This window comes from Barbus barbus (genome assembly GCF_936440315.1).
Source record: "Barbus barbus genome assembly, chromosome: 22".
NCBI classification, from domain to species: domain Eukaryota; kingdom Metazoa; phylum Chordata; class Actinopteri; order Cypriniformes; family Cyprinidae; genus Barbus; species Barbus barbus.
In genome coordinates, this window is record NC_136750.1 from 28340130 (window position 1) to 28359506 (window position 19377).

Consider the following 19377-nt stretch of genomic DNA (forward strand, 5'->3'; position numbering starts at 1 on the left):
GACCCTCATCAGGAGACTCATCAGACCAGGCAACGTTTTTCCAATCTTCTATTTTCCTATTTTGGTGAGCCTGTGTGAATTGTAGCCTCCGTTTCCTGTTCTTAGCTGACAGGAGCGGCACCGGTGTGGTCTTCTGCTGCTGTAGCCCATCTGCTTCAGGGTTCGACGTGTTGTGCGTTCAGAGATGGTATTCTGCATACCTTGCTTGTAACGAGTGGTTATTTGATGTACTGTTGCCTTTCTATCATCTCTAACCAGTCTGCCCATTCTCCTCTGACATCAACAAGACATTTTCGTCACACAACTGCCGCTCACTGGATATTTTAACTTTTTCGCACCATTTTCTGTAAACCCTAGAGATGGTTGTGTGTGAAAATCCCAGTAGATCAGCAGTTTTGAAATACTCAGACAAGCCCGTCAACGTTCAAAGTCACTTAAATCCCCTTTCTTCCCCATTCTGATGCTCGGTTTGAACTTCAGCAAGTCGTCTTCACCGCATCTAGATGCCTAAATGCATTGTTTTGCTGCCATGTGTATATATATCTTTGTGTAATATCTATATATTTTAATATTAATTTTAAGTTCATTTGTATTTCATATTTATTTAAATAATAATACATATAATACATTATTAATTATTTGAAGTTACTAAATACATGTTTGTTTTTTACTTAATAATATACATTGTAAAATTATATAAGAGATAATATAGAAAATAATTATTGATAATAAATTATCAGAATTAATTGTAATTTATACAGTAACCTAATAGAGAAAAGCATCACAGCATATTTGTATAGGATGGTATTGGCACAGACTTAATAGATGTCAGTTCCCAAATCTATTGATTTGAATGGTTAGTGGATTTTAAGCTGCACACACTTATTTTAGCCCCATAACCCCAAAATGACCAAATGTATGATGTGATCTGTTGTCAGCTGTATGATGCAGCTCTGGTGTGAAAGTGTCTGTCTTTGACAGTAGCCTGTGACACCAGGCTGTCTGTCTGTGTGTGTGTGTGTGTGTGTGTGTGTTCACCACGGTGCAGGTTAGCTTGTCTTTCTCCCACTGTTTGCACAGCTCACACAGCTGGACCTCACAGCAGTGACTGTTTTGTCCCCACAGCGTGATCACTGGCACACACACACTCAGGTGGTGGTGTCTGTTCTGTTCACAGCAGCTCTTTAAGCGCTTATCTAAATAATTCAGACGCCCCTGTGCTTCAGCCCCTCTTGCACCCTGTGTGTGTGTGTGTGTGTGTGTGTCTGTGCGCCTGTCAGATCAGAGTGATGTCGACCGAAAACCCTCTTTTCCTGTGCCCCCCCCCCCCCAAAAAAACGCTTCTCTTTCGTCACCCACACTGCAGGAAAGAGGAACGAATAGGAGGAAAAGACTGCAATGTGTCCTTTATCTCATTTGGTTTGTTTTGTTGGTCTGCCTGCGCTCATGCCAGCCGTAAGATCATTCACATGCTATCTGAACTGAGAATTATGGGAATCAACTAGATTTCTTAAGGAAATCTGTGGGGTATTTGCCCATGCAAGCATTGTGGCTGGTTGCTAGGGTGATGCTGGGTGGTTGCTAGGCTATTGCACTAGTAATGATACTTGACTTAAACGGGGCATAACGCACAGTTTCACCCAATCTCATGTTAATCTTGAGTACCTATAGAGTAGTATTGCATCCTTCATATCTCCAAAAAGTCTTTAGTTTTATCATATTTATAAAAGAAAGATACAGCTTTACGATTCTCTCCAGAAAAAAGCCGATCTCCTGGAGGCGTGCCGTGTGGGCGGAGCTAAAGAGTGATGAGCACTTGAGCGCCGATCGCCAACAAAACACAGACATTTGATGCCGTTTCAGTTACCGTCTGCAGTTCAGAATCATGACCGGGATCTTTTATAGCTGGGACCGCTCCATCTTTCAGTATTAAACGATGTGAAAATCCAGCGTCGAACTGGGCCTTGTTTATAAAACGTTCGTCAACAAACACACTTGAGAAACTCCGTTGCTGCCCGAAAAAACAAACTGCATCCACTTTACATAACGTTGGGTTCTTCGGGAAGCTGAGCAAGGTTATCTTTCCCTCACAACCAAAAACACTTCTTTAGAGACATTGTTCCCGAGCGAGTCCTGTGCAGTGCAGCTGAATGAAGCGTGTTGTTGGGTGCACACTTGCTCTCGCTCTGGTCGATGTGTGCACGGGCGCGTTCTTCCGGGAGAAATGCCCATATAAGCAGTTCCTCCTTTATTTACGTCATGAAGAGCCACGATCGGAAAAAAAACTCTCCGAAACTTGTACGAACCCGGAAGTAAGATTTTTGGCACAGAAATACTGTTATTTTTTTAACTTAGTCCATGCTTAGCATGAGAATCCAAGTCTTTAACAGTGTAAACAACTGCATGAAACACCATTGTACCCCCCCCCCCCTCCTTTAACAATCACCACTAATAAAAGTAGAGAACTAAAATCAGTAAAGAGTCAAACAGATGTTAGATACAGCCTACACATTAATATTGCAAGCTCTTAATTAAAGGGGCCATGAACTGCCTTTAACCCCTCTCATCAGAGCGCTCTGTTTGAATAGGTGTGAAGGATTGTAGACTTGGAAGTTAACGCCCACTGCTATGATTGGCTAATAGTTGTGTATGTTTGACAGCCTACATTCTTCACAGATGCTGTGATTTAGGTCAAAAATGCATAAGTACATATCAAACGATCTGTAAAAACAGCCAAAGCAATACAGACCACATAATAAAAACATTTACATGTGACTTTACTGTTGGATCCAGTATAGTCGGCACAGCATCGTCTTTTAGATTCAGCCTTTCTGAAAATCCTGCATCGAATTGTGCCTAGTTTGTATACGAATCCGTAATAAAATTACGTGAACAAAGGATCAAGTTCTTACTGACGCGGTCTGGAACTTCATTAAAAATAAAGTTCATCAAATACAGTTTATCATTTAGTTTCAGTGTAGAAGTACATTTTGCCACTCTTGTCATTTATCTACTATGTGCATGAATCGGTGGGCAGGGCTAAACAGGCAGTGATGTAGAAGCAGGCGTTGATCATCATCTGCGGAGGTGGTGTTTAGCCACACCGTTACATCATGAAGCTTCAATATAAGCTGTTTATAGACTAATGAGAGGGTTTTATAGCACAATGACCTCTTAAATATCAAAAGATCAAGGGAATTTTGATTTCTCAGTTCATGACCCCTTTAAAATGTATGTCTCTTTATGAGTGTGCTTATCACTGTTGTGTGTCTTTCTGCTCCACACAACACACCTCTTCATAAAGGAAAACCGGTCAAAGAATCCTGGTGTTTTGTTCAGGGATCAGTCAGTGATATTCAGTCCCTATGGCCGGGCCCTCGGGCTCTTCTGTGCTGTTTGCAGCAGCAGCATTAATTCAGTGTGTTTGTGCTGTTGAACAGAGGAGAAGAGAGATGTGTTCGCCTCAGGGCCGGTACACATAACCTGACGTTAACTCAAGTCAGCTATAAAGTCTGCACACAGAGGTCAGTTTATATGCAGTTGTAATGCAGCAGTGTGGCCATTTTGGTCAGTGCAGGAAAAAAATAACTTTTTGGTTGATGCTTTTATGATGGCCAGTGGGTTTTATATTTTTTGTGAGGGATATTATGCTAACATTTAGTGCTTTCTTTCTGGTTAAGCTCCACTCTAGAGTGGTATGCTTTTAGTGAAATGAGGCATTAAAACATTGATATACAGTAGAAAAAAATATTTTGAATCTTGACCTATTACTATCTGATAGTCTAAAGTTGATTATTATTTTTATTATTATTTATTATAATAATGTTGTCTGATACCAATTTTTGATGCTCTAAGAAAAACATCATAGTCTTAATGTTTCCAGGGTGTACAACTTACAAACTCTTCATTCTAGACATTTATGTAAGATGTTGTATATAATAATGTATGCTCAAGATTGTTCCAAAGCCTTTATTTATTATTATTTTTTTTACCACATACAGCAATTTCTAATTTAAATAAGGATGAGGTATCACTTACGACAGGTTTTGATCATCAAAAGACCTGCCGGAGAACCACATGTTCCTGTAATCCTTCGTTGACTTAAATATGGCATCTAGCCTGAAATAGCTTTAATATTCAAACATGAAATGTAGAATAATTGTGAATTATTTTGTGCCATTGTGATTGGGGTCAGTAATGTATGCATTTAATATTTTTGAGTAAGGATCCATCAAATCGATCAAAAGGGACCGTAAAGACATTAATAATGTTGCAAAAGATTTCTATTTCAAAATAAATGCTGTTCTTTTGAACATTCTCTTCATCAAAGAATCCTGAAAAATAAAATGTATTACAGTTTCCACAAAAATATGAAGCAGGCCAACTGTTTTCTTCTTTGATGAAAATCAGACATGTTTCTTGAAGACTGGTGTAATGATGCTATATCATCACAGGAATAATTTTCATTTTAAAATGTATTCACATAGGAAACGGTTATTTTAAATTATAATAATGTTTCACAATATTAATGTTTTTACTGTTTTTGATCAAAATGCAACCTTAAGCATAAATGTCTTCCTTCTAAAACTTTTTGGTAGTGTATCTGAATGAAAACATTTATTAACAAAATATGTGGATATGTTTGGAAAATAAAAACTTTGGATTGTGAAAAGACCGAAGACAGTACAACCTATTGAATGGGCAAATGAAATATGAGGATCTCTGAATGAATGAAAGTCATGACTAAGCAGCAGAAGACCGTGCTTTCATCAACAAAATCTTTGCTGCTTTGTTGTTGCAGTCGTACCGTTCAGTACAAAGCATTTCAGACTGGATTGTGAATGAAGCAGCGAATCGCAGGAAACCATGTCCTGTGCTGCAGGAAGCTGATGTGTGCAGTCGCTGCGCTGTTAGTGGTGTGTCCCAATGTCACTGTGATGACATCATCATCACAGGGTCACCGCGGGGTCAGAGAGCTGAGTGTGTGTCCTTAGATTTACCCTGACTGCCCAGTCAGCAGAGAAAACCTCCACCGGACTCAACTGCTGTCTAAATGTGTTTTCAAAGACACAAGCACCCGGAACCTCACAAATGTTAGTATCATTCTCATTTCAAAAGGAAGAAAAATTAAGCTTGTTTTTCAGAAGCCTATTTTTTTTACCTTTTCAATTCTCATTATGCATTTTTGTTTTGCTTTTAAGAATTGTTTGTAATTCTTATTATATCACAAAGCATAAATTATTTGTTTTATTTTTATTAATTTTATTACAATTATTTTTTTATTTTATTTATATTTACAGATTTTTTTTTTTGCATTACTGACCCTTTTTAATAAGTTTTTAGGGGGGATAGTGTCTTTAACTAAATAACAATTTATTTATTTATTTATTTTTTTTCTGTTTTGTTTTTTAGATTTTGTCGTGAAAACTGCTTTTACTTGCTAATTAAGATTTATAATGGATTTTAATGACCATTAAAATCTGTTTTTCATGATTTGTTATTAAAAACTATATTTTGGTCACAATGAAAATATTATTTAGCTTTTTTATATACCAATATAAACATATAGGTAGAATGCATTTTAAATCAATTATTTTCTTTCTATAGGTTCAAAAGCTTCGAGCAAGCTCTGCTCATACAGTTTGTTCATGCTGAATCATAAAACCACATCCAGATTCACATCATCTTGAATATTGTAGCAATAGGCAGATGAGATGAATATGGTTGATTTTTCGTCTGGTTTCCCGTCTGCTGATGCTGCAGGGCAGATATAATGAGCAGTATGCAATGCACCTTTCAACAACGTGTTATAAAGAGCAGCGCGTTACATAACGGCAGCATAAACTCTGTTCTGCCTGAGAGAGAAGGAGAGGAGCGAGAGCTCAAGGGCACTGCAGTGTGTTCAGATTCACCCTGATAAAAAAAAGAGGGTTATTCATAGAGACCGAGGAAAGAGGGGGAGGGACGGAAAGGGGGAGGAAAGACACTGGAAAGGAGGAGGTATTGATTTGCTCAGAGGGAGGACGGGAGAGATGGTGAAAGGCAGTCGAATGGAGAAAGCAAGTGAGGAGAGATGACAGTCAGATTCTGATTTAGATCACAATAATTCTGCTTTCTTAAAGGAACAGTTCATGCAACTCTAGAAGTAAGGAAAGCAAAGGAAACACTTAATGAGGACAAGGAGGAAATCTTGAGCGCCTGTGTCTCTGTGACACTCTCTCTCTCTCTCTCTCTCTCTCTCTCTCTCTCTCTCTCTCTCTCTCTCTCTCCTGCATACATTAATATCAGTTAATGCCGTGTTTTTATTGCCATCTCTGAGCTCTGCTATGCATTAAACCAGCCGTGTATTAGCAGTCTGCCATTTTCCTGCACATCTCCTCTCCTGAACGACTCTACGGGGATGAAGGAAGAGCAGTCTGGTGCCGCTTGATGCTAGTTAGTTACCCAAGTGTGCTCTCACAACCCCATTCTCCACCCTTCATCAGCCGCGGTGCGTGTTTGGCTTGTAGAAGAGCACATAAAGCCGTGAATAATACCTGCTCGTGATAATAAGTGCACTTCAATTTTGTGCTGCATTTTGCTCATTGAGCCATAAGAAACTTCTTTCTTTTCTGTGTTCCAGTTAATTATTTCAAATACCATTGCTGCCGTTGAGGATTGTGTTTTCTGTATATGTGGTATATGAAGATGATATTTTGTTCCTGATGAAATGGGAAAGATTTTCATATTTAAAAACAAACAACCATGAGCATCGATATAAACATTTTATTTGAATAAATGCACATCTATTTTTGCCCACATGTATCATTAAAAATCTGGAAATATCAGGCCGTCTGAAATACTGTTGTAGTATTAATCATTTGAATTAGTGTTTATTTTTAGATTTTCCATTTGGTTTCCATTTTAATTATTTATTAATTTTTTACTTGATTTTTGTTCTACTTAGTTTTTTTTTTCGTTATTTCAACTTAACCTAAACAAGAGTATAATTTATAGCATTAATACATAATATAATATTATTCATTATAAATTTATATAAATAGCTGAAATACAAATAAAAAATAAAATAAAATGTTTTTTAAGTCGCTTTGGATTAAAGCATCTGCTAAATGAATGAAAGTAAATTTCTGTTAATGTTTATTTTGTTTCAATGCATTTTTTAAATATAACAGGACTGTATTGAATATGCTTTTTTTATTATTATGATCTGCTCTAAAATATTTAATTGACTAGATATTATTTTTTATGATTGGAAAATTAGCCAGCTTGATCACATTGAGATGCATTTAAATCTTAGTCCTTTTTCATTTTTTTATGGTTTATGATTCATATCTGACATACAAATGGAAATCTGCCACAGAATTCTCCATAAAATTATTTGAAGAAAAGAAATCATGTAATTACAGGTTAAAAGGTCACTCAGATTCATGGGTGTAAAATGGTAGCATCCCTGCTTCTTGTCTCCATTGCTCAAGAATCAGGTTATCTGGTCTTTCATTTTCCATCAGTATATTTGATAAGAATAAGAATCAGTGAATCCCGAGGAAGCTGATTACATCACGTCTGGACATGTTCTGAATACCCACACCTGTGTTATCAGTAGATTTCCCCGTTATGTCTGACAGTTGAATATCCTTCACCATGCCATCAATTACACCGACCTACTGAGGAAGACATTAGTGCAGAGAAGAGAGGTGGTTGTGTTCTGGTGCGAGGGGCACCTTCATCCAGCAGCAGCTCAAGGTGATCCTGTCACGGCCTGATTAATGACTCACGGTCTGCAGAACACCAGCAGCTCATAGCCGCCCGTGCACATAATACACAACATGCACATGCACAAAGCAGTCAAAACCTGCTTTATGTCCTTTTCAATTGTCCATTAAACAGCAGTGATGATAACCTGAGATGGTGGCATGCACAGGTGCACAATACCTTCACTAGAGGGCGATGTTGGCTTGCTTATAAAGTCACGTTTTATCCTTAAAGTGTGCATGCAGGATTGTTACCTGGATGCATTTCCTACTTGCATTACATTAAAAAAAACATATTACAGTTATTTACAATCCAGCATGTGTGAATGTGCGTCCATTGTGGCAAAAGGATCTTAAAAGCTCTATGAATTTTTTGTAGCACTTTACAACACAATTTATTTGTTATTCAAAAGCATGTTTGCAAGCTTGGAGTTGATTAGAAAGCTAACTATGCATTTAATATGCAAATGACATTGATGTGGTGAGATCGTGTTCTTTCAGGCATTTCCAAGACAAGTGTGGACTTATTTAGATACTTATTGTGTTGCATTTGGTTTTGTTAATCAGTCAATCCAGCGCATATACTTTTATTTAGGTAAGAAAATGCAAAATGCTGCTAGAACATGTGAAATGATAATAATGTGAAAGGTTAGGCCCAAAGTTTGTGCATTACCTTAATGGCAGCGGTTTGCTTTTTTTATGCTTTTTTTTTTTTTAATTCAGGGAAATCTCTACATTTTGTTCAGTTAGCTAAAACCAGTATTGGTGATGTAACATAAAAAAAAAAGTGTATATGTATCACACATGTTAGCAGACTCATTGTTAACCTATTTTATCATTTAGAATAATTAATACCACAGTTTTTCTTCTCTTTCTGTAGTCACATGTAAAAAAAAAAAAATAATAAAGTTATCCAAATGCATTGGTGAAAAATTGTAGCCTCCTCTGGCCGCTATTGCACATGAATCAAGGGTAATGTGATGTCTAATCTTTAATTTTCCATCAGTATGGTGATATTTGATGCTTAAGAACAAAGTTATTTTTAGCTGGACTATCTTTTTAAGCACATTCCAAGAGTTTCTTTCTTCATTAGAACGGATTTGGAGAAATTTTGCATCACTTGTTCACCAATGGATCCTCTGCAGTGAATGGGTGCCGTCAGAATGAGAGTCTAAACATCTGATTAAAAACATCACAGTAATCCACATCACTCCAGTCCATCAATTAACTAATCTTGTGAAGTGAAAAGCTGTGTGTTAGTAAGTAACCAATCCATCGTGTTTTATCTTTTAATTGTTGCTATTCATGGCCAAAATATGAGTCCAAAATAATGCTTCCTCCAGTGAAAAAGACCATCTCCTGTTCTACTCTCGCATCAAAATCCACTCACACATTCTGGACTGTTTTGGCTTTTAAACAGTGTTTGATCTGTGCAGATTTCTCTCCTGATTCAGACCAGGTGACCATTTTACTGGAAGCAATATAATGGAAAGAGTATTCCTATTTTAGTCACAAGTTTAAAAATGCCTTAAGGATGGATTTGTTTCTGACAAACATGCAGCTTTTGGCATCACAAGACTAATGTCTTGATGGAGTGGCGTGGATTGTTGTGTCAGCTGTTTGAACTCTCATTCTGACGGCACCCATTCACTGCAGTGGATACATTGGCGAGCAAGTGATGTAATGCTACATTCCTCCAAATCTGTTCCAATGAAGAAACAAACTCATCTACATCTTAGATGACCCAAGGGTGAGTAAATGTTCAGCAAATTTTCATTTCCATTCCTTTAAGCAGTAAAACTCGTCCTTAATATGTCATAATGCGAAATGCATCTGACATTCATTGGTCGTCCTGCACACTGACCCCTTTAAAGTGTGTGGAAATGAAATAAGCGTCTCATTAAAGGAAGTGATATTAATTGAGTTTGACTGCAGTTTAACTCAAATCTACATGCACTCGAGAACATTCACAGAACACTGTTCAAATCCAGCTCTTCTTGTCCCCGGCACACTGTTATTCACCCCATACTGATCTGTCCATCAGTGTGTGAAGATGTGTGAGCTTTGATTTCTGCTGCTTGTCACTTTGTGTGTCTCTCTCACTTTGCCACTGCTTTGCTCGCTTTATGTTGCTTTGCTCTGTTGTGCTTGTGCTTGATGGTTTGCCTTTTAATCACGACCTGCTCTCGTTTTGTTTGTTTCCTTCTTTTTTTGTCATTTCCAGATTTGCATATCCATTCTTCCTACCTCCTTCATTTGCCTTTCCTTCACTGAGAATGGCAAGCGGGCATTCCACTGACAAATTCAGTTTTCTGTACCCAACAGACACCAGTCAGAACGTTAAGAGGTCAGTCTAGTGCTCAGCACCTTCCACCATGTGTGTGTATGTATTTGTGTGTTTTTTTGGGGCTTGGGACATTATTGATGTTGTGTTCACTCTGATTCCAGCTGTTATGAGCCTCATATCTGTTGTATGTCATGTTTCTCTCCTCCAGGGTTTGTATGACCTTGATGTGTTTTGTCTCAGAGCAGCACACAGGTTTCACCTGCTCGTTGCTGGGTTTGTTCCTCTGATCAAGCTTATTAAAGTCAATATGAAATGTCATTCATAACCTATTTTGCATTCGAAATGAGTCATATTCAAATAGTTTTGTAAAAAAAAAAAAAGGCCATTGTGTATCAGGTCATTCTCGGTGAAAAATCTGAGATGTCAATGGAATAATGTGTTTAAAAAGTAAATAGACTTTGATTTCATGTTGACTTTAAAGCAATAAGAGGTGGTTTTACCCTCATTTTAAATGAATGAAAAAGTGGTATTGCAATGTTTTAAATTAAATGTGTAATTTATTAAATATACACTACTATTGAATAGTTTTGAGTCTGATGTTTTTTTTTATTTTATTTGATCAAAAAACTGAATATTCTGAAATATTATTACAATTTAAATTATTGTTTTTTATTATAATATATTTTAAAATGTCATTTATTCCTGTGAATAAAGCTGAATTTTCAGCATCATTACTATGTTGAGTTGCTGCTCAAGAAATATTTTGTTGCATATCTTTGTGGAAACTGACTGATTTTTTGAAGGATTCTTTGACGAATAGTAAGATTAAAACAACATTTATTTGAAATATAATTTACTGGCATGTTTGGTCAGTTTAATCACAAACATATAGAATCCGAGTGTGTGTATTGACTTTTACAATGCCTTTTCAAGCAGGGCTAATTCAATATTTTATAATGTAATTTTATATATCTGATTAAGCTTATACTTTATTAAAGCAATAAGCCATGAGAGACCATGCATTATAATGATTTTACGATAATGGGATCTTGTTAAGCAACTGATCCCCCTTAAACATAGTCAAAACACTGCAACGCATGACCTCATGACTTAATGCGTTTATTAAAAAAAATTATAGATTGTATTTTGCATGTTTAGGGGAATGGAAAGCTCTCTTTTTTTATCTTTTTGAGTCTTTGATATGTGTTTCATGCAGCATCAAGCCGCTTTGACTAGGTAGATGTCGTAACCTTGATCTTCCATACTTGTGTTTGTGAGTGTGTGATCATGGATCATAAATACGCTCGCTCTGACATTTCACCTCTCCCACACACGCGCTCGTGACACACTCACGGCACATCTGAACACATGCTTACAGCTCCAGGCTCACAGCCTTCTCCTGTTTCTTTCCTGTTGAGGTGCGAGGGGAAGGTGCTGACACATGATCCCATATTCGTGAGCTTTTCTTCCTCTATTTCCATCTTTCCCCCGACTGATTGACTGATAATGCCATCAGAGTGTTCAGGGGAGATCAGACTCACATACATGCACAATGAGAGAGGATAACACACACTGACAGGCACACTGTTTTCCGTAAGGAGCCACTGTGCTGCTGTTTTAATGCTCAGCACTTGTTTTCTCGTTTTTAACATTGTTAGATGATTATTTTTGAAGTCTTGATAAATATCCATCACATGCAAGATTTTTTCAGACCCTGCAAGGGATATGAGGGCTTCTGTTTTCAATAATTAATACATTGCATTAGGGATGCACAATATTATCGGACCAATATCGGAATCGGCCGATAACTGCTTTAAATGTAAATATCGGCATCGGCCCGATACAAAAATGATGCCGATATGTCTTGCCAATAAGAGGAATACATCAACTCGCATGTGCTCAGGGTGTGCTAGTGATTAGATCATGTCAGCATTGTGGCTCATTCTTGAAGCAAAGTTTTGCCTGAATGGTGATTGGATTCACTGCTTTGCATTGCTGCATTTAAACTGAGAATGCACGTACAGAATGACGCATTCGGTGTGTGATCGACTAAACTGTAATAGCACGTGCAGCGGCAGCCTCCCCCGGCTCCTAATTGCCCGTTCAGTAAGCAGTTTTAATTATTTCTCATACTTCTAATGAAATGAAAGCAAAACACGCATATAATTAATATTTAGACTGTGCTTCTGATTAAAAAAAGCAGTAATTGATGCCATAAAATCACGAGTGTTTTGATTTAATGGTCAGAAGCTATAGCTTACATGAAAAAAAATCACAAACATGACACTTAAATTAAATGTTATATATACTTTATTAATTATGTGTAATCTTGTAATATGTTATTTTTTAAATTATGAGCTCTAAAAGATTTTCAGAATTTTTACAACTCTTGCTTTAGACCATTTACAAATGTTTAATCATAAAATAAATGCAGTGATTAATGTATAGTTTATTATAGTTAGTTATTTTCAAATCATCAATGTACTGTCATTATAAAATAACCTCATTATTGTTTATTTAATTCTAACAAATAAATTCTTATTACAAACTAACCAAAATTAAAAAATAATTATATATCGGCATCGGCTCTCGGCCTAAATGAGTTGAAAATTATCGGCATATCGGCAAAAATCCAATATTGTGCATCCCTACATTGCATAATAAATAATCGATTATAACTGGTTTGAAATGACTAAATTAGAAGTCTTTTGAACTTGTTTTGATGCAAAAAATGAAGTCTCAGTTTTTGTGGCTTTGCATTTGCTAATTTACTAATGGGTTCAGCAAAGTTGAACTTTAGTGCACAGCGAAAGACACAAGTCTTCCGTATGTGTGTGTGTGAGTAAAAGATAAAGTTAAATGATCAGATATAATTACTGATTAAACAGTATCTATTACATTACTGTTCAAACATTGTGGTCAGCACTTTTTTTTATAAATTTATACTATTCAGCAAGGATGTATTAAATTAATTTTAAAAATGACAAAGACGTTTATACTGTTGCAAAAGATTTCCACTTCAAATAAATGCATTCCTTTGAACTTCCTATTCATCAAAGAATCCTGAGGAAATGTTTTCAACATTGATAATAGTAAGAATGTTTCTTGAGCAGCAATAGAATGATTTAAAATTATTTCTGAAGGATCATGTGACACTGAAGACTGGAGTAATGATGCTGAAAATTCAGCTTTGATCACAGCAATAAATTACATTGAAAAATATATTTACATTAAAAACAGTTCTTTTAAATTGTAATAATTATTACTGATTTTCCTGAATTTTTCATCAAATAAATGTAGGCTTGGTGAGCAAAAGAGTCCTCTTTCAAAAAAAAAATATTTTTGACCCCAAACATTTTAATGTTAGAGTAAACAACATCAGACAGGTAAATTGACTTTAATGGTAATCTAATCTAATACTTACATTGAAACGCAAGGTTTTATCATGCAAAATACAACAAAATCATGTGACAAGCTGCATTCAAACACGTGAAGTTTGTGGCTCAACTGAGGCTTTTCAGAATCATCTAAAATGTGATCTGAGATTAAACCGAGCTAAACGTAGTTCTTCAAAACCAGGTAAAAATGGCCAGTGACTGGTGTTTTTGAGGTATACAGGAAATGTATGATGCATCATGAGCGAATATGTACGGCCTACAAATTTTGAGTCGTGTGCATTTTGTTTATTTTGATTTGTTTAGGCAGATGATTGTGTTGCAGCAGTTCATGCCTGTTTCTCTCTCTCTCTCTCTCTCTCTCTCTGTCTGTCTCTCTCAGTAAGAACAGGCTGTCTTCCACCATGAACCCGGTGTACAGTCCAGTGCAGCCGGGAAACCCATACGGAAACCCCAAGAATATGGCATACACAGGTACGTGATGAGAGACACGCATGTATTTAACAACACAACATGCTTTATTAATAAATGTCGGTGGTCTTGCACTATAATTCATGTTAAAGAAGAGGTTTGGTATCATTAAAATGTAATGAACAACCAATGAAAAGACTTTTCTGCTGATGCATCCAAGATCATAAATAATATTAGCCAATAATATCATCTACTAATCAGGTTTTCCTATTTCACTCTGAAAGATATAGAAATTTAAAAGTGCAAATGTTGTTGTAATATCATCTGTAAAGGGATAGTTCACCCAAAAATGACATTTTTTTTAACATTAGAATGATTTCTGAAAGATCATGTGACTCTGAAGACTGGAGTAATGCTGCTGAAAGCTTCTGATCGCATGAATGAATTACATTTTAAAATATATTCAAATAGGAAACAGTTATTTGAAATTGTGATCATATTTCACATATGTATGTATATTAGATAATGTAACTGACACATTCACTTACCCAGAAAAACCCAAATAAAAACAGACTTTCAGTGAGAGAGATTCTCTATAGAAGACAGACAGCACACAGTTCACTGGACACATTCTTATAATAACTGTACGACATTATTAAAGTACAAGTGGTTCTGCATGTCTGTTGACGCTGGAATGAACTGAAGTGAGAGAATGATGAAATGGAACGTTAAAATCCCGGCTTTAAAGGGAGTTGTGGGTCAGTGCACATGCAGGTGGAGAGAGTGTTTGTATCGGGGCTGGAAACACTCGTAATCAAACCGTGTCTTTGTGAGCACTGCTCAACGCATGGATGACTTTTCAGGTCATTTCAGAGGAAAGAATGTATAGGATGCTCTGTGCTTAAACATACAGTCTGATCTTCTGGTATTTACACAGACGAATATCACCATATCTTAGGAGAGCGTTTGCTGTAGCTTTGAATGCATTTCATGCATTTTGTCTCTTTAAAAGTGAAGTATGTTATTTAAAATATTTTTAGTCACTGAATGAGGCCACTATATTTATACCATTAAGCTGATTTCTGAAAAGTGTGCCACTTTCAAAGTGTTTTTTGGGAAACTAGTTTGAAAATTTGGTGCAAATAGTAATAAGGAAGTTACATATTTCAGGTTTAAAGACAAAAAGAAACCATTGTGACTTGACTATTATGGCTAATAGTCAAGTCACATTTATTAATGTGGTACTTTATACATTACAGATTGTTTCAAAGCATAATAAAGTGTTAATGTTGCAAAATTCATCAATTATGAAACGACTTGATATATTGAATATTTGCTCGTACTTGAGACAATAGCAATAGTAGCAGCATATGCTATTAAAAATATGTGGTATAGAAATGCTCTGGCAGGTGAATTTGTACTTCTTGTTTATGTACATCATGCCAGGGTTGAGCATTCTTCTAAATATCTTCTTAAAGAAAAATATACAGAAATGCAATGAGATTTAGTAAATGATGACAGAAGCTGCGTTTGAAATTGCGCAAATTAAAATTGCGAATTGAAAATATGCCTAATGGAAACATCGCAAAATATTTTTACGCTCACATGAGGTGGTTTTCAGGCAATACGAAAAAGGAATATTTCATAAAACTGCAATGAAAATGTGTTTTCCACATTTACAGGTCACATGGCGTAAGTAAAAATTAATATGATCATTCTTCAATGTACTATAACCTCTAGGGATGCACCGATACCACGTTTTCCAGTACTCGCCCGATGCCGATACTTTAATTTTTGGTACTTGCCGATACCGAGTACCGATACTGATATTTTTATTGTATTTTTCAATTTTTTCAATATTGGGTAAAGAAAACAAATGAGTATGTAAAATGTTAGTTGATTAACTTCATTTATCAAATAGATACTGTCAAACCAAAATTTATTCAGACACCTTCAACATTTCTCTCATTTTATTCGCTATAGTTTAGAAAATGCTAATAAAATATTACAAGAACTCCAAGTTAAACTGTGTCAGAACAAATTTAGCTTGATAATACCTTTCTATCAATCAAAATTATTCAGACAGCTGTTGGTATGACAATATTTACACAACTATCAATACTTTGTAATACGCTCTCGAGTACAAGGGGCTTTCCTTGCTAAAAATGCTTAGACCAGGGGTGTCAAACTCGGTTCCTGGAGGGCCGCAGCCCTGCAGAGTTTTGTTCCAACCCTGCTCCAACACACAAACCATGTAGTTTTCAAATAAGCCTGAAGGACTTAATTAGCTGGATAAGGTGCGTTTAATTAGGTTTGCATCTAAACACTGCAGGGCTCCAGCCCTCCAGGAACTGAGGCCCCTTTTACACTAGTGCGTTTTGTTTTAAAACGCATAACTTTTGCTTCTGATACGCCATCATTTACTCTACTCCGGCGTTTTCACGGTCGAAAACGGAGACTTTTGAAAACGCTGCAGACCCCGTTTTAGTTTGAAAACTCCAGGGTTGCGTTTCAGTGTAAATGGACCAAAACGGAGACTTTTGAAAACGATGGCGTGGCTACCCACATTCGCACTGCATATCCTTGACCACCGTGTAAACAATAACATCATGCTCATTGTTGTACCCATAGCCTCCTTTGAAAGAATATCGCCAAAATCCGTTGCCATGACTTATTGCGAGAGGCAAAAGGATACGTTTTAGTCGCGTAACATTGGTTAATGGAAACGCCGTCATTTTGCAATACTTTTTTATCGACATTTATAAAATATCGCCAAAGTTTTGCGCAAATCTGTAATTGAAACCTGCTTAGTGTTGTCATTTCTGGATGAACTGTTCCTTTAAGAAGCACATGATCAAACAGATACTCACAGGTTCACTCTTAACAAACTGAACAGCTTTATTTGTCCTGCATCCTCCAATGTCGATCAAATGCATCCCAAATAGTCTTTCCCATGATGCCCTGTACAGCTGACAGCTTGTGCTGTTCAGTATGAGAGCGATGCGCTGCCTTTCACACTCATCCGACTGTGTCTTATTGAGACAGACGAGTCGTAATGGAGACCATCTGTGCCCATCCTGTTCAATCAAGAGCTCACCTCGCTCTCTCTGACTCTCTTTGTCTTTTTCTTATGATGGCACAGGTTACAGAGAGTGATCTGGATCAGTAATTAACAGACTTCATTTACAGAAGTGAATCTGCACTTGCTGTCATCAATTTATGTTCTGTTGGCTTTAATAGAAAAGGAAAACATTTGTTTGGTGTATGCTCAAAAATGTCTGCAATGCAGAGATCATGGGTTTGATTCCCCGTGAATGCATGTTCTTGATAAAATATATATTTAATTTATTCATTATTTATTTTTTTTAGAGAAATTAATACTTTTATTGGACAAGGATGTATTAAATTGATCAAAAGCACAACTGTTTTCAGCATTGATAATGATCAGAAATGTTTCTTGAGCTGCAAATAATCATATTAGAGTGATCTCTGGAGGATCATGTGACACTGAAGACTGCAGTAATGATGCTGGAAATGCAGCTTTGCATCACAGGAATAAAATATATTTTCTGTATTTTTAATAAAAAAAATACAGTAGTTCAGTCATTAGAAATGGCCAATAAATTGCTCATTTTGATTTCATGTTGATTCTCAGCCAGTTTTAATGTCATTTCTCAACTGTTGTCTCTTTGCATGTGTACAGGTTATCCTGGAGGTTATCCTACGACTGCCCCGACCTACACAGCCAACCTTTATCAGACAGGTAGCCCGGGATACCCACCAGGTGTGTATACACTCACACATGCATTCTGTCCACTGATTATGAAGCATTACACACTTACATTAGCAAAAAATACATGAGACCGAACACTTACACACACTAATGATCCATTAACACCAATAAAACACATGCATTTGTATTCACAAACGCATACGCTCCCTAATGCATTTTACGGTCTAGCCTCGTTTTGATGATGCTGGCCTGTAGCTGAACTATTAAACAGTGTATTATTGTTAGTAGATAGTGCTGCTTCCAGCTAGTGATGCAATGCTCAAACTAAATATATACAATAAACGTCACAAAATTGGCATTATTAGTACTCCTGTAACAGCTGAACTTGAAAAAAACTGATGCATATGACCACTAATTGTATTTTGTTCTTTATGAGCTGCTCCCTGAAATGAATTTAATCAATAAATCTGTTTGTGTCTCGATCTGGAGAGATATATGTGAATAATGCATCCGCAAATGATATTTAGAAGTTGTAAACCTGCATGATGTGAGTCTTGAGAGAAGGCAGACGCAGTGAGGATGAGAAGTGCAGATCGTTTCCCATTAGTATTGTGTTAACAGGCTTGTTTGAGCCAGCGGGGACTCAACATTTAGCATGGTGTTTAATACAGTTTTGTTAAAAGAGAGAAACTGGATTTGTGCTGTAAGCAGACATTTTTGGATCAGGATGTAAATGGTGCAGGAGTGGATTGGTTTGTGAGGTCTGTGGTGTAATCAGTGGCGCCCTGAACAGATGCTTGTATATTTTCTGTCTGTAATGTTATGACATGCCACCTGCCATTTTCAGATGCTTATACAGGCTGCCGTAGATCAGAGATCAAGCTGGCATTTTATTAATATTTTTGTTTGGTCTAGTTTCTGGCTTGCTTGGATATGATCTCAGATATCAGGTACTTTTGGTTGACCAGCAGTTCTTTTACACAATCTGATACACTTTCTCAAGTGTTTTTGGTTTCCACCCAATATCTCCATTTAAAAGCATTTAGAGCTCAAAGATTTCTGCAATATCCGTATTTTATTTTTTTTGTCATTTAAAAATACCAATTAAAATACGTATCACAGACTATGTTTTGTAATAAGACTATTGGTAATCAGATGCTAGATACAAAAAATAAATACAGCTACATGGTAAAGAGCATTGTTGGGATAGCAAATTATCGGCGTTTAAAAGGAATTCTCACACATTTTGTTGTTGACACAAAAAAACTGTGTCCGATAAAATATTGTTAAATTGTCTTGGTGCAAATTCATGATTTGGATGAAGGCAGTAAAATTAGACAGATGCTAAATGGACATATCAAGAATGAGGATGTGGTTTGTGCCGAATGTGTTTTTTTTTATGCAATGAATAATTGGATACCATTAAAATGTGCTTGCTCCCTAACAATTTTGGCCCTGTGTTGGGCCGTTTTATTTCCGTCCCTTTTTTTTCTTCTTTCCATCTCTTGTACAATTATATATTTTATATAACATCCAAGTAAGAATAATAAAAGTGTTGATAGTGATTTATTTTAATAAATACAAAATATTCTCATGGTTTAATCATATTGTTAATCTTCTGATTCGAGCACATTTTTACATTAGATGGAAAGTTTTCATGCATTTTACTGTTTTTCAAAACTATTAGCAATTAATCGGTTTCCTGCCACATTTTCCAATTTTAGTTATCGGTATCTGCAAAAACCACTATTTGTCGACCTCTATACAATTCTATTACATTTTAATTCTGTCCCTCTTTTT

General features: G+C 36.3%; 1 protein-coding gene across 7 annotated transcripts in view; it reads left to right on the top strand.

Annotated features, from left to right (window-relative positions):
• The window catches only part of LOC306888406 (protein FAM168A-like), a 45060-nt gene that overhangs the window by 11882 nt on the left and 13801 nt on the right, over positions 1-19377 (top strand). For 4 of the 7 annotated variants that reach the window (XM_079446670.1, XM_079446674.1, XM_079446675.1 and 1 more), the window contains exons 2-4: positions 9976-10098; positions 13816-13907; positions 17548-17628. In XM_079446670.1, the coding sequence (XP_079302796.1) occupies positions 10028-10098; positions 13816-13907; positions 17548-17628 (244 nt within the window). In that variant the 5' untranslated portion in view covers positions 9976-10027. The remainder of the gene's footprint in view (positions 1-9975; positions 10099-13815; positions 13908-17547; positions 17629-19377) is intronic. The other 3 variants (XM_079446673.1, XM_079446672.1, XM_079446676.1) reach the window with 1 other exon arrangement.